The sequence below is a fragment of the Stigmatopora argus genome, chromosome 21 (assembly GCF_051989625.1).
Source record: "Stigmatopora argus isolate UIUO_Sarg chromosome 21, RoL_Sarg_1.0, whole genome shotgun sequence".
Classification (NCBI taxonomy): Eukaryota; Metazoa; Chordata; class Actinopteri; order Syngnathiformes; family Syngnathidae; genus Stigmatopora; species Stigmatopora argus.
In genome coordinates, this window is record NC_135407.1 from 11913699 (window position 1) to 11926267 (window position 12569).

At 40.8% G+C, this 12569-nt stretch overlaps 1 protein-coding gene across 1 annotated transcript in view; it reads left to right on the forward strand.

Moving 5' to 3' along the window:
- The window catches only part of thsd7aa (thrombospondin, type I, domain containing 7Aa), a 148591-nt gene that overhangs the window by 97675 nt on the left and 38347 nt on the right, over positions 1-12569 (forward strand). The window contains exons 11-17 of the mRNA XM_077590456.1: positions 287-390; positions 2317-2511; positions 3147-3413; positions 9166-9344; positions 9507-9512; positions 9610-9743; positions 10342-10495. Of these exons, the coding sequence (XP_077446582.1) occupies positions 287-390; positions 2317-2511; positions 3147-3413; positions 9166-9344; positions 9507-9512; positions 9610-9743; positions 10342-10495 (1039 nt within the window). The remainder of the gene's footprint in view (positions 1-286; positions 391-2316; positions 2512-3146; positions 3414-9165; positions 9345-9506; positions 9513-9609; positions 9744-10341; positions 10496-12569) is intronic.

The window sequence follows — 12569 nt, forward strand, 5'->3', positions numbered from 1 at the left end:
TGGTCATCAGTTCAGTTCCATTATCCCATTGTTGCTTCAGAGTAACGTATTCCTTGGTAGGTCATCCAGGAGTCGCACAGCCATACAAAAGATATGCTTGGCTTTTCATTGCTGACAAAAGCATGTAAATATTGTAGCTAATGTATAATAACTGATAAATGATTCATATGTGGAAAAATAACCTCATCAGTCTGCCAGCCACCCCTTACTCAGCTGCTTGTCTTGGGGGTCCCGCTGAATTATGCTTTCAAATGCAAACAATGTATTTGTTCCTACTTTCCTTTAGATGGAAAATACATAAATGGCGAAGATGCCAAATGGTTCCATGGTCCGTTCGTCAGGACAGCCCTGGAGCTCAAGAAACATGTGGACCAGGCCTACAGGTTCGAGGTGAGAACTTGATGCCATAGCTGGCCACACAGATGTTTATGACACCTTGCTGCAAAAAGACAAGCCCACATTTGCACTGCCTAGGCTTGCATGAAAAGGATACATCTCTCATCTCATCTCATTTTCTGAACCGCTTTATCCTCATTAGGGTCGCGGGGGGTGCTGGAGCCTATCTCAGCTGTCGGGGCCAAGGGGGTTACACAATTGAGACATCTGATTGTGCTTATTTATGTGCGTGGATGGGTTAGGGTTAGTGTTAGAGTTGAATCTTTAGCTTAGTAAATGTGTACCAAAAGACATGAAAGTAAAAAACAGATTCATAATATCAGATTCATAGTTATTATTAAAGGTATTAAAGTCAAAACACATTCATAATCATTACTAAAAGTCAAAATTGAGTCAGCCTTGACTTAGGCGCAAATACTCCGAGGTGCCCTTGCACCTCTTTGTTTAGACAAAACAAGGCTTTCAGGAGAAAAATGTATACTTCATTGCAAGCAAGTATGATAATAATAATGTGTGCATAACTAAAGGCGAGCAAATTCTTTAATAGCAAGGCCAAGTTTATACTTTGTTGCAGGCAAATGTATAGTAAAATACAAAAAGAACAAATCTGAAACTCACGCAGAAACTTATCTAATCTCATTTCATTTTCAGAACCGCTTTATCCTCATTAGGGTCACGGGGGGTGCTGGAGCCTATCCCAGCTAACTCCGGGGAAAGAGGTGGGGGACGCCCTAAATCCGTGGCCAGCCAATCACAGGGCACAAAGAGACGGAAAACCATGCTCACTCTCACCCATACCAAGGGGCAATTTGGAGTGTCCAATAAGCCTACCATGCATGTTTTTGGAATGTGGGAGGAAAGCGGAGTACCTGGAGGAAACCCACACAGGCCTGGGGAGAACATGCAAACTCCACACAGGTGGACGTGACCTGGATTTGAACACAGGACCCCAGAGCTGTGGGGACGACGTGCTAACCACTCACCCCACGGGGCCGCCTGCAGAAACTTATTAGACTCCTTTTTGGCAGCGTAGTTTGACTGCACTTTTTGTGTTTGTAAATTACTACTTGCACCGTGTATGTACCTAAGGACACACCTTAGCTGTGCTGGTCCATTTTTATTGGACTACCAAATATCAAAACACCTAAAGGACAGTGTTTATTGTCATAAAAATACATTTTTGTACTGGATCAATTAGGGTTATACTATGAAAATTAAGGCTATTATCTGCAACAGATCCCATCTGGTTTGAGCACAATATCGCAGCAAATTACTAGCTTCAGTGGACAACTAAGACTTATGCTTAATCTTACCTTAAATGTTGGCCTCAATGAGGCCATTTGTAAAAATTCCATTCACTGCTTATCAACTTTAATTTACTTCAAGTCTAATTTACCTTTACAATCAGTATTTTGTAACAAATAATGACATTTTATAGTTGTGTTATTTTCAGACAGTGGTTCTCCAAGGCCAAAATGATACCCTGGTCAAGATTATGTATTCTTGGATTCTTTAATAATAACACCTTTAAAGTTGACCAAAAAGTACTAAACCTCATTTAATTTGTTTGAGATAAGAGCAGATTACGACTTCTTTTCAATCACCTTGCTTTGTCTTTGATGGGAATGATATCCCCTCCAAAATAGCACTACGCCTGTAGGCAAGTTTTTTTATTTATATATTTTTATTTTTTGTCTGTGATGCTTCACTGGCTAAGGGAGTGTTCATTCTCTGTCAGGCAGGTAGCTTATTGGAAATAAAACTGAACTGAAAATTATAAACTATTGATCTATTGTTTTATATTCAGTTATGTAAAACATATATAATTGATATAAAAAAGTGTTTCTGCTCTCTTATAAAACATATACGTATTAAGGGAAAATGTTTTTGATAAGTGGCATGATGTTTCATATTTTATAGCTGTGTCCTGTCGCAAGCTGGATGGTGGCCCGGCTGATGTTGAAGCTTGTCTGAAGTTCTCCAGCTCTATGCCACCTCTCACACAGCCCTGCCAGTTGCCCTGCCAAGACGACTGTCAACTGAGCAGCTGGTCCAAATTTTCCATTTGCACAGCCGACTGTGTGGGTGTCAGGGTCCGCAGACGCGTCCTTGTAGGTAAGTGGTAACTTTATTTTGGTTGCATAAAAAGGCTTTTATTCGATAGAGTTAGTCCGTTTACATCATTAAACAAAAAGGAAATGAGCAGTAGGAAAACAGCTTTTTGGCCAATCCCATTGCTCTCACATCACACAGGAAACTAAGATAAAGAATTTTATTAAATTTGGTGTAGCAGTACACCAAATCTAAGGTTTTTGGGGGGTTTGTAAGGGGAATCATAATCATTTCTAAGGGCAGTTATCGGCAGAGGTTGACAGGTATGCAAACAAAAAGCAATAGTATTGATATTAATATTATAAATATTTTTCTTCTTTTCCCCTAGAATTTGTCTTTTATTTTGTATTGTCTTCCTTAGAATTTTCATTAAGTAGCTGCATAGAACTGATACATAGTCCCCGAAGATGAATGAAAATGGAAGAATTTAGCAGTTTATATATTTTTATTTAAATAAACCAATATCAGTCAGAATGCTGTCTGAATTATGGTGGCACATTAATTATATATATATATATATATATATATATATATACACATATATACACTATATATATATACATATATATACACTATATATATATATATATAATGAATATTTTGAAGTACTCTAATTTACTTGTTTTTTGTATCTCTAGGAAAAAGCAAAAAGCGTGAATCATGTAAGAATAACCAATTTTATCCCCTGAGTGAGACTAAGTACTGCCCCTGCAACAAATACAATGCCCAGCCTGTGGGCAACTGGTCCGACTGTATACTTTCTGAGGGCAGCCCCATGGAAGCACAAATGGGCATGAAGGTCCAAGGCGATATCAAGGAGTGTGGTCAAGGGTATCGATACCAAGCTATGGTTTGCTATGACCAGGATAATCGCATTGTACAGACTTCACACTGCAACAGTCATGGTGAGTTTTAGATGTAAAAGTAGACCTTTTATTTAAATATGTTGATATTTAGTTGCAAAATTACAACCTTAATTATCCCCCCAAAAATTGTGAAAAAGAAGCAGCTGTTACGATCATGGGTAGAGAACTCTAAAATCAAGCACGGAAGATGGGGAGGGTTGGATGGAAAATAGTTTATTTGAGCCACAAATCAGTTAGCCAGGTGCAGGTGCTTCGAAGGACGTGGGGGATCCACCAAATGGCGAGCCTGGCTGATGGTACAATGCATTGATCGGCGGGCCAGTGAAGCCAGCGCGTGTGCCAAGAGCCGTGCAGTCAGTATTGGGCGACGGTACAATGCCTATGATGCATAATTGGAGGGTTAGTGAGAAGGTTGATTATTCGAATTGATTATTCTGGTACGATGAACAATATCTTTGAAGCTTTTATTAGGTGAACTACAGGCAATGACTGTTGTTCAGAAATGCGCCCAGGTGAATAACTTACAAACATCTAGGATGGGATTTTCCACTTCATACAGTAAGCTTTTGCTATGAACTGGAAAAAACAGATCGACAACCTTGCAAGAAATTCAAGGACACGTGGCTACAGAACAGAGCTCTACTGAGGAAATGAGGAATTTCATGCAGTCATGACTAAATAAGGGCACATTTTAATATAATGAACATTTCAGCGTAAAAAAGACCTGGGACAAATCAAAAAGTCGTTGAACAGATAAGCACACACAGTAGTCAAAAAACTGCAAAAAGGCGCTGACAGCGAACTGAACGAACACAGAGAGACATGGTGGAGCTATGGCTGGCTGAAGAAGGCAGGTGACAATAATTAGTGCAGTGGTTCTTGACCTTGTTGGAGATACCGAACCCCACCAGTTTCATTTGCGCATTCACCGAACCCAACTTTAGTGTAAAACAACCTGCTTGTTTAGAACCAAAAGACAATTGTTGCGCTATTTCAAAATTCTCTTTTGAAAAATGGAAGGTCGGGGGCTATGTAAACATGATATAGATGCAGAATCATGAGCTCCCGCCGAGGTGGAGGCCTCGCCACGACTTTGGAATACAGAAGATTGTGCAGCCATATTGGTGCACTTCAATTGTTTACACCTTTCCCAACTCGATATGAAATGACAACTCCTCTTTTTGGCATAATTGGTGAAAATGATGGGGCAAACATATGTAAAGTATGCAAAAAAAGGAATGTATAATATATACAGAAGCAGGAGTATGCCTTTTAGTATTAAGTAAGGGAAAAGTGACGGTCAATTTAAAAAAAAGAAGGGTGACGGATTTTACCTATTTAAGCAATGTTTGGGTGTTATTTTTGGTAAAACATTGTAAACCAAAGTAAAAATATGACGAAAATAAATACTCACACAATTCCGGTGCTGTTGCATAGTTCATGCAACTAATTTCAAGCGGAAATGACTAAGCGGAAGCACTCCAGTGTGCACTGAAGAAAGTATGGGTTTGGAATCGTCACAGAGTGTAATGCTTAAAACCACCGCAAGAGAGCAGCAAGTTAACATATTTCTGCTCAGGCATACTCATCGATAAAACAGTGTCTAATTTAATGCAAATGCTCAAAGCAAAGAGTTTACACACTTAGAGAAGGTAAAGAAATTCAATCACTCGTCTATTAGGATTCGACAGCCGTTTCTGGCCACCATAATGTCAACTCTGTACAATGCACGGTTTGGATCCGACAGCCGTTTCAGGCCACCATAATGTCAATTCTCTACGATGCAGGGTTTGGACAAAAGTAACATGATAATTTTAACATAAAACATCCACCCATCCATAAATCACGTTTTATCTATCCCTGCTCCCCGAAACACTTTTTTTTGCTATCGTGACGGAAAGACTCGGCAAGACAAGATGGCTCTGGACACGCTGACCCAAGACGCCTTTCACCGTCGTTTACAAACGTCATTTTGGGAATAATTTCCGCCAGCAAGTTTCCAGGTGCACACAAACACACACACACACACACACACATCCATCTGTACATCACGCTTTATAAGGATTAAAGAATAGATAAAGTGTGATTTATGGATGGGTAGATGTTTTATAACTCCCGTCATGACAGAAAAAGGGGTACTGGGGAGCACCTAGAAACTCGCTGGTGGACCAATCAGCCACGCGGTGCGTTTAGGGCGCATCAGGTAAAAACAATGATTCATACATCAACTCTGCTTTCAGCTGTAACAAATAAAAGTTGAGTTTACACACTTGGAGAAGGTGAAGAAATTCAATCACTCGTTTATTAGGACCCGAGAGCCGTTTCTGGCCGCCATAAAAAAATTCAACTCTCTACGTTGCACGGTTTGGACAAAAGTAGCGAGAGAATCTTAACATACGCGCACACACACACACACACACCCATAAATCACGCTTTATAAGGATTATTGATGACATAATTGAATGCACTTGCACCCACTGTTGAAGTCGTTTTGAACGAGCAGATCTGACATGCTATGGAGAGGTCTACCAAATCTCTTAATCTCAACCCTCTAAAACAGGGGTCTCAAACTTGCGGCCCGCGGGCCAACTGCGGCCCTCGGGACGATAATTTGCGGCCCCCGTCTTAATATGAAAGATCGATTTTTTTTTTTTTAATTTTTTTTTTTTTTTTTTTTTTTTTTTATTATTATTTTTTTTTTACCCCTTTCCCCATGATGGCGCCATTTAAGTGGCAGCCAGTGGCAGTAGCTCTGTCCACTCATGTTTTTCTTGTTTTACAGCATGTTTTACATGAAAAATTAGAGGGAACATTGACATGCACCTGCTTGTGGCAGGTGTGATACTGGTGTGCCGATAGCGAGCAATGATGATGTCGTGACCGGATGATTCGCCTAAAGACGTTTCGCCGACGGACGTTTGACAGACGGACAGGTCGTACTAGTATTTGTTAGTTTAATGATTAAATACAAATACTAGTATTTGTATTTAATCATTAAACGCTGTTTTCAGCTGGATTTGACCGAATTTGAGAGCATTTTGAGCCGTTTGGCGAATGGACGTCTATAGACGTTTTTTTGCCTCCATCGCGATATCATCCAGTATTTGTATTTAATCATTAAATGCTGTTTTAGGATGGATTTGACCCGATTGCTGTCATTTTACGGCTCGGTTCTGCTACATCTGCCTGCCCAAGAGTGCTTATTCCCGGACTGCCATTGATGGTAGACGAACATTGATTTTTACAATAATTTGGACAACACCGGCGGCGGGCCGGATTAAAAATCCTAACGGGCCGTATATGGCCCGCGGGCCGAGGTTGAAAAACTTGTACACACACGATCCGGCGGGGCGAGCGTTCGAATCCCGTTTCGGCGAAACCTCCGTTCGGCCGAATGAACGTTCGGTGGAACGTCCATTCGGCGACCTGCCCGTCTGTCAAACGTCCGTCGGCGAAACGTCTTTAGGCGAATCATCCGAGTACCGATGATGTCGCTCACACTGGTACTCAGTGCCCTCAGGGAGGTTGTCTTTCTGCTCAGACCAACAAAAAATTTGAGGGAACTTTGGTTCGGAGCTGAATGAACCAATCACGGTGAGGTATACGGCTCTGGAGGGCGGGACATCGGCCGGGCTGTCCAGTGCCTCGCTCACTCACTCATTCATTCCTCCAATCAGCTGGGCGGAGGAGAAGCCGTGAGGCCGATCACTCCGCTCGGCGCGCACACTCCTCCGCTGCTCTCAGCATAGAACTGAATGAGGCGCTATGATCCGTGATCCAGCCTGTGTCAGTGTCTGTAGCCATCTCCGCGATTGAAACGGAGAGCGAAAGTGCACATGCGCCACAAACCCGCGCGACTGAATGTGAAAGATCAACCCGAGACTCATTCCAAGTGGAAAAAGATATTACAGAGCCCCAGAGATGTCTCTTTCAAAGCCTGCCGTGAAGAGAAAGGTCGGTGATGAGCACAGACAGTTTCAAGAAAAGTGGGGAGTGCAATATTTCTTTGTTGAACACAGGGGCACCCCGACGTGTCTCATTTACACTGAAAAAGTTGCGGTGCACAAGGAATACAATTTGAAACGTAATTGTACTACGAGACATGCTGAGGAGTACGAAAAATACCATGGAGATGAGAGAGCCAACCAGGTTGCCAGTCTTAAAACACGTCTTCTGAGGCAACAGGATCTCTTCAAGAAGGCTACCAAAGACAGTAATGCAGCAGTCAAAGCTAGCTACGCCGTTTGTGAGTTGATTGATCCTGTGCTAAGTGATCCCAAATGGCTCATGGACTTGGCTTTTCTTGTTGATATCACACATGAGCTTAATGTACTGAACAAGAAGCTACAAGGCCAGGGGCAACTTGTCAGTGCTGCCTATGACAACGTGAGAGCATTCTGCACTAAACTTGTGTTATGAAAGCCCAGCTCTCTCAGACAAACCTTTGCCATTTCCCAGCATGCAAGGCTCTCGTGGATGCAGGCACACCATTCAGTGGTGAGAAGTATGTTGAGGCCATTTCGAAGCTACAGGAGGAATTTGATCACAGATTTGCAGACTTCAAGACACACAAAGCCACATTTCAAATTTTTGCGGACCCCTTCTCCTTTGATGTGCAAGATGCCCCTCCTGAGCTTCAAATGGAGCTCATTGACCTGCAGTGCAACTCTGCACTCAAAGCCAAGTTCAGGGAGGTGAGTGGAGAAGCAGACAAGCTTGGGCAATTTTTGAGAGAGTTGACCCCCAGCTTCCCTGAACTTTCCCGAAGGTTCAAGCGGACCATGTGCCTTTTTGGGAGCACATACTTGTGTGAGAAGCTCTTCTCCACCTTGAACTTCAATAAGTCCAAGTACAGGTCCAGACTTACTGATGAGCATCTTCAAGCTCTACTGAGGGTCTCCACTGCTTCCTCCCTCAAGCCAAATGTGACTATGTGAGAAGAAGCGCTGCCAGGTCTCTAGCAGCAAGGAGTAGGCAAGAGAAGCCGTTTTCAGAATATTTCATGTTCAATGTTCCATTCAAGTTCAGAAAGTTAAAGGTTAAAGAGCTGTTAATACAGACATTTGAAACGGAATAAAAATAATTCATTTTCTCTACTTAGCCAGCCAGTATATATCTACTGTATGCTAATTAGTATTATTTGGTTTTGTATTACTGATTGATTTATTTTTTATTCATCTTTAAGTTAATTTATTTAATTCATTATTTTTTGTTAAAAAATAAAGATATTTGATAACGTTGGAATGTTTTATCAGTGCTTTTCTTGTGGAAATCCGGATGCGGCCCAGTCTCACCCAGACTCGGCCTCTAGCGGCCCCCAGGTAAATTGAGTTCGAGACCCCTGCTCTAAAAAGATCTATGGTGAGAGCTCAAGGGCAGTTTCCAAACTCAGCCTCAAAACATCAAGGATTTGTAGATGGTGGAGAGGTGTGCACTATCATCACTCCTAGAAGTGTAGAAAACAGAAAGAAACATCTGATTGTTGTGCTTTCCAACAAGTGTTTCCCACTCAATATTAAAGCATGTTTTGTTAAGGGTTCAAATACCTTTTTCTCTCAATGAAAGACAAATTGTTTTTTATTTTCACTCCATGGGATGTTTTCATTTTTTAACTATTGGTTCCACCACTGTTAAAATAATGTGGTCATAAAACTGTTCATTTAATTCTTTCAAAATCAGTGGTGGATCTGATACTTCTACTACCTCCCATATGTTTGTATGCATAATTTTCTGAGTAAAAGAGATACACACAAAACATGCATTAAATATTGTTATTGGTGTATTGTTTTAGGCTACATTGAGGAGGCTTGCATCATACCCTGTCCATCTGACTGCAAGCTTAGTGAGTGGTCCAACTGGTCCCGATGCAGCAAGTCATGTGGCAGTGGTGTTAAAGTTCGATCAAAATGGCTCAGAGAAAAGCCCTACAATGGTGGAAGGCCTTGCCCTAAACTTGACCATGTCAACCAGGTGATTTATTTCAAATTAGGCCATCAAAAAGTTTCAGTAATCTAAAGTTTAGATTCACAAATATTAAATACAATGTGCACTTTATTTTAATTACACTGGATAATGACTTCTATAACAACTGCATTTCTTCTCCTTGCTTTGGTAAATGCATTTCAACCACAGGCACAAGTAAGTCCTAGTCTTTTACTAATATAATTACTACTTATTTCCATATACATGCTCTGAACAAGACCAATGAGGTAATTCTGGAATTTTCTTAAATTAGGTCTATGAAGTGGTTCCCTGTGTCAGTGACTGTGGACAGTATGTTTGGGTAGTAGAACCATGGAGTGTATGGAAAGTTAACAATGCTGACCTGAAGGATAACTGTGGTGAAGGTGTTCAGACCAGAAAAGTCAGGTAAAGACTTTGGCTATCATATTTTACAGATTGGCAAAAAACTAAAAGGAATCTGTGGCCCTTGTGCAGCGGTGGGCAAACCAGTCCTTGAGGGCCGCTGTGGGTGCAGGTTTTTGTTCCAACCGATCCAACACAGACACTTTGACCAATTAGATTTTTGCAGAAGACAAGAAGAACCCGATTGCACTTGTAGGACACTAGATTGGTGAAAAGGTGTCCTATTTATGGGTTGGAATGAAAACCCGCACCCACTGCGGCCCTTTCTGGAATAGTTTGCGCACCCCTGCCCGAGTGGCTATTCACTCAGTTATTTTATTCAAAAAAAGAGAAAGAAGCTAAAAAGAAAAACAGCAATTCAGTGACATCCCAAAACTAAAGCCATTTAAATTGTAATTTCTGGATTAAAACTACTCTTAAAAAAATAAATAATAATAATAATGTCTGTCAGTAACCTTGAAATTTTGCGACCGGGCAAACAGAAACATTTATGGAATTATTTATTTTAGCTAGCCATGGCACCTATTTCTTTAAGTTAGGTATATTCAATCTCAGTAGAGTTCATTATTGTAACTTATTTTTTTTTTTTTTTGTATCCCAGGTGTATGCTGAATACACTAGATGGCCCCTCAGAGCAAGTGGAGGATTACCTATGTGACCCAGAGCAGATGCCTGTAGGAGCTCGCAACAGCCGTCTGCCCTGCCCAGAGGATTGCGTGTTATCAGATTGGGGAGTCTGGAGTCCATGTCCATTGGTGAGAATGGAATGAAATTAACAAAAGATTACACATTATTCACAGCCCCCTAAAAATTGTACATGGTACTAGGAGTAAACTAGTAATATTTACAAAAAACATCTCTAGACTAGTTAACACCCTTTTAATATAGTAATAAGTGTTCTAGATTTAAAAAATTGCAATTTTTGATTAAAAAAGTGGAAACAGGAAATATTCCCCATACAGTAATACCTTAAGATACGAGCTTAATGCGTTCCGGGACAGAGCTCGTATGACAATTCACTTGGACGTAGTTGGGGTTTTGGGCGGATTTGTGTGCGTTCCCCTTGTGTGTGCTGTCCATGTGATTATTGTATGCGTTTGGCCTATTGTGTCCCTCATAGCTTCCCTTCCCTTGTGTGATGAGTTGTATGTATTTTGTAATCAATCCCTCTCTGTCTATTTAAACCCTGTGTGTTTGTCAGTCTTCATCGGATCGTCTGCTTTGTCTGCATTACTCTATGTCATGTTCCAACTTCCTCGTTTCCCCTCGTTTTCACATGGACTACATTTCAGGTGAATAGGTTGCCATGGTCAATGGGAACATTGTGTAGATATAACCTTTATTATATTTAGGAAGAAAGGCTGACATTTATACTCATGAATTAAAAAAATAGCTATACATTTTGCTAAATTGCTCAATACCAAAAATACCAAAAATGTTTTTTTTGTCATCCTTACTTCGGTCAACAAGATGCAATAGTATATTGATATTTCCTGATAAATATTAACTGAATTATACACACTTATAATAAAGAGTCATTCCGAACCTTGATTCTCTCAATGACCTTTCTCACAGTTGAGAAACATGAGCGACAATGTGTAACAGTCCACATGACCCCTGTTGCTTGTATAAAACCCACATAAATTGATGTGCAAACACTGTCAGTTGATTAGCTAACCTCAATCTCAGATGGACTTTGTTTATGTTCATGACACTCAATTTATGACCACACATATAGGTCGAGCCAAACTACACTCGCGTCTTTTGTGAAGTCCTTCAAAGGTTATAAAATATTGAAGCATGAAGCTCATTAAGTTTAAAACAGCTGAACTTTGAAGTAGATCAGAGATCGATCAGCTACAATACCAGTTCCTCGTTTGGGCAAATGATCATTGTTTTTACTTTTGACAGAATAAAATCCAGGCTTGTGTGGCATTCTTTTGCACATAATTGACCTGGTAGGAACACTGTTATTGGTCATGGGTTCCGCCATGTGGTTTGTCACTTGCTCTCTTCGGATTCAAGCGTGGTGTAGCGAAACCTTCCGGTCATGTCGTCATCACGCTAAACAGCAGGACAGCGTCACAAGTGGTTCGTTTGCTTCATTACATCTCCTCCAGCTTGAAATAAATTTGGCGCACTGCGTGCCCACCGTCTTAAATTGTGTAAATTAACAATCGCTAAGGCCGAGTTTGAGAACATGGAGCGGTTAGAGAATGTTAGGGCCTCAGAAGAGTCCCTGGTCATCCCTCCTGCACATTGTTTTTAAACATCACCGGGGATGGAGACCGTGTGAAATATCATCACCTTAATGATGTCACTACACCTAATCGGTACCCCATGCTGCACATGCAGGATTTTTCAGCACACCTTGCGGTTTGCGTTGTATTCTCTGGGGTGGATTTCATACCTGTCAACTTAAATGTTTTTCCTGTATTGTATACGTTTTTTGATCATTTCAAATTGTGTACGCCGTTTAACAACTTTTGCACGGGACTTTTTCTTTTTTTTAAAAGTATGTTTTTTGTAAAACTGATCGAGTTTTATCCATTTTGGCTCTAATCTGGATCGTCTCGGTCACTGGTAGCAGACCAAAACGTTTTTCGACTGCTAATATTGTCATGCTTTAAGCATGATATGCGCACGGCCTTTCCCCTTTCACACATCCGCCAGTACGTGTTGGAAATGCAACAAAGTGAATTTCTGGAGTACGGGATAAATAAAGTTTAATCTAATCTAAGCTATATAAATATTGCCTATCAACAAGTAATGTACCCTGACAGTCAAGCTGTCAGCGTCACACAGGGACATCTACAGAATCTTTAATTT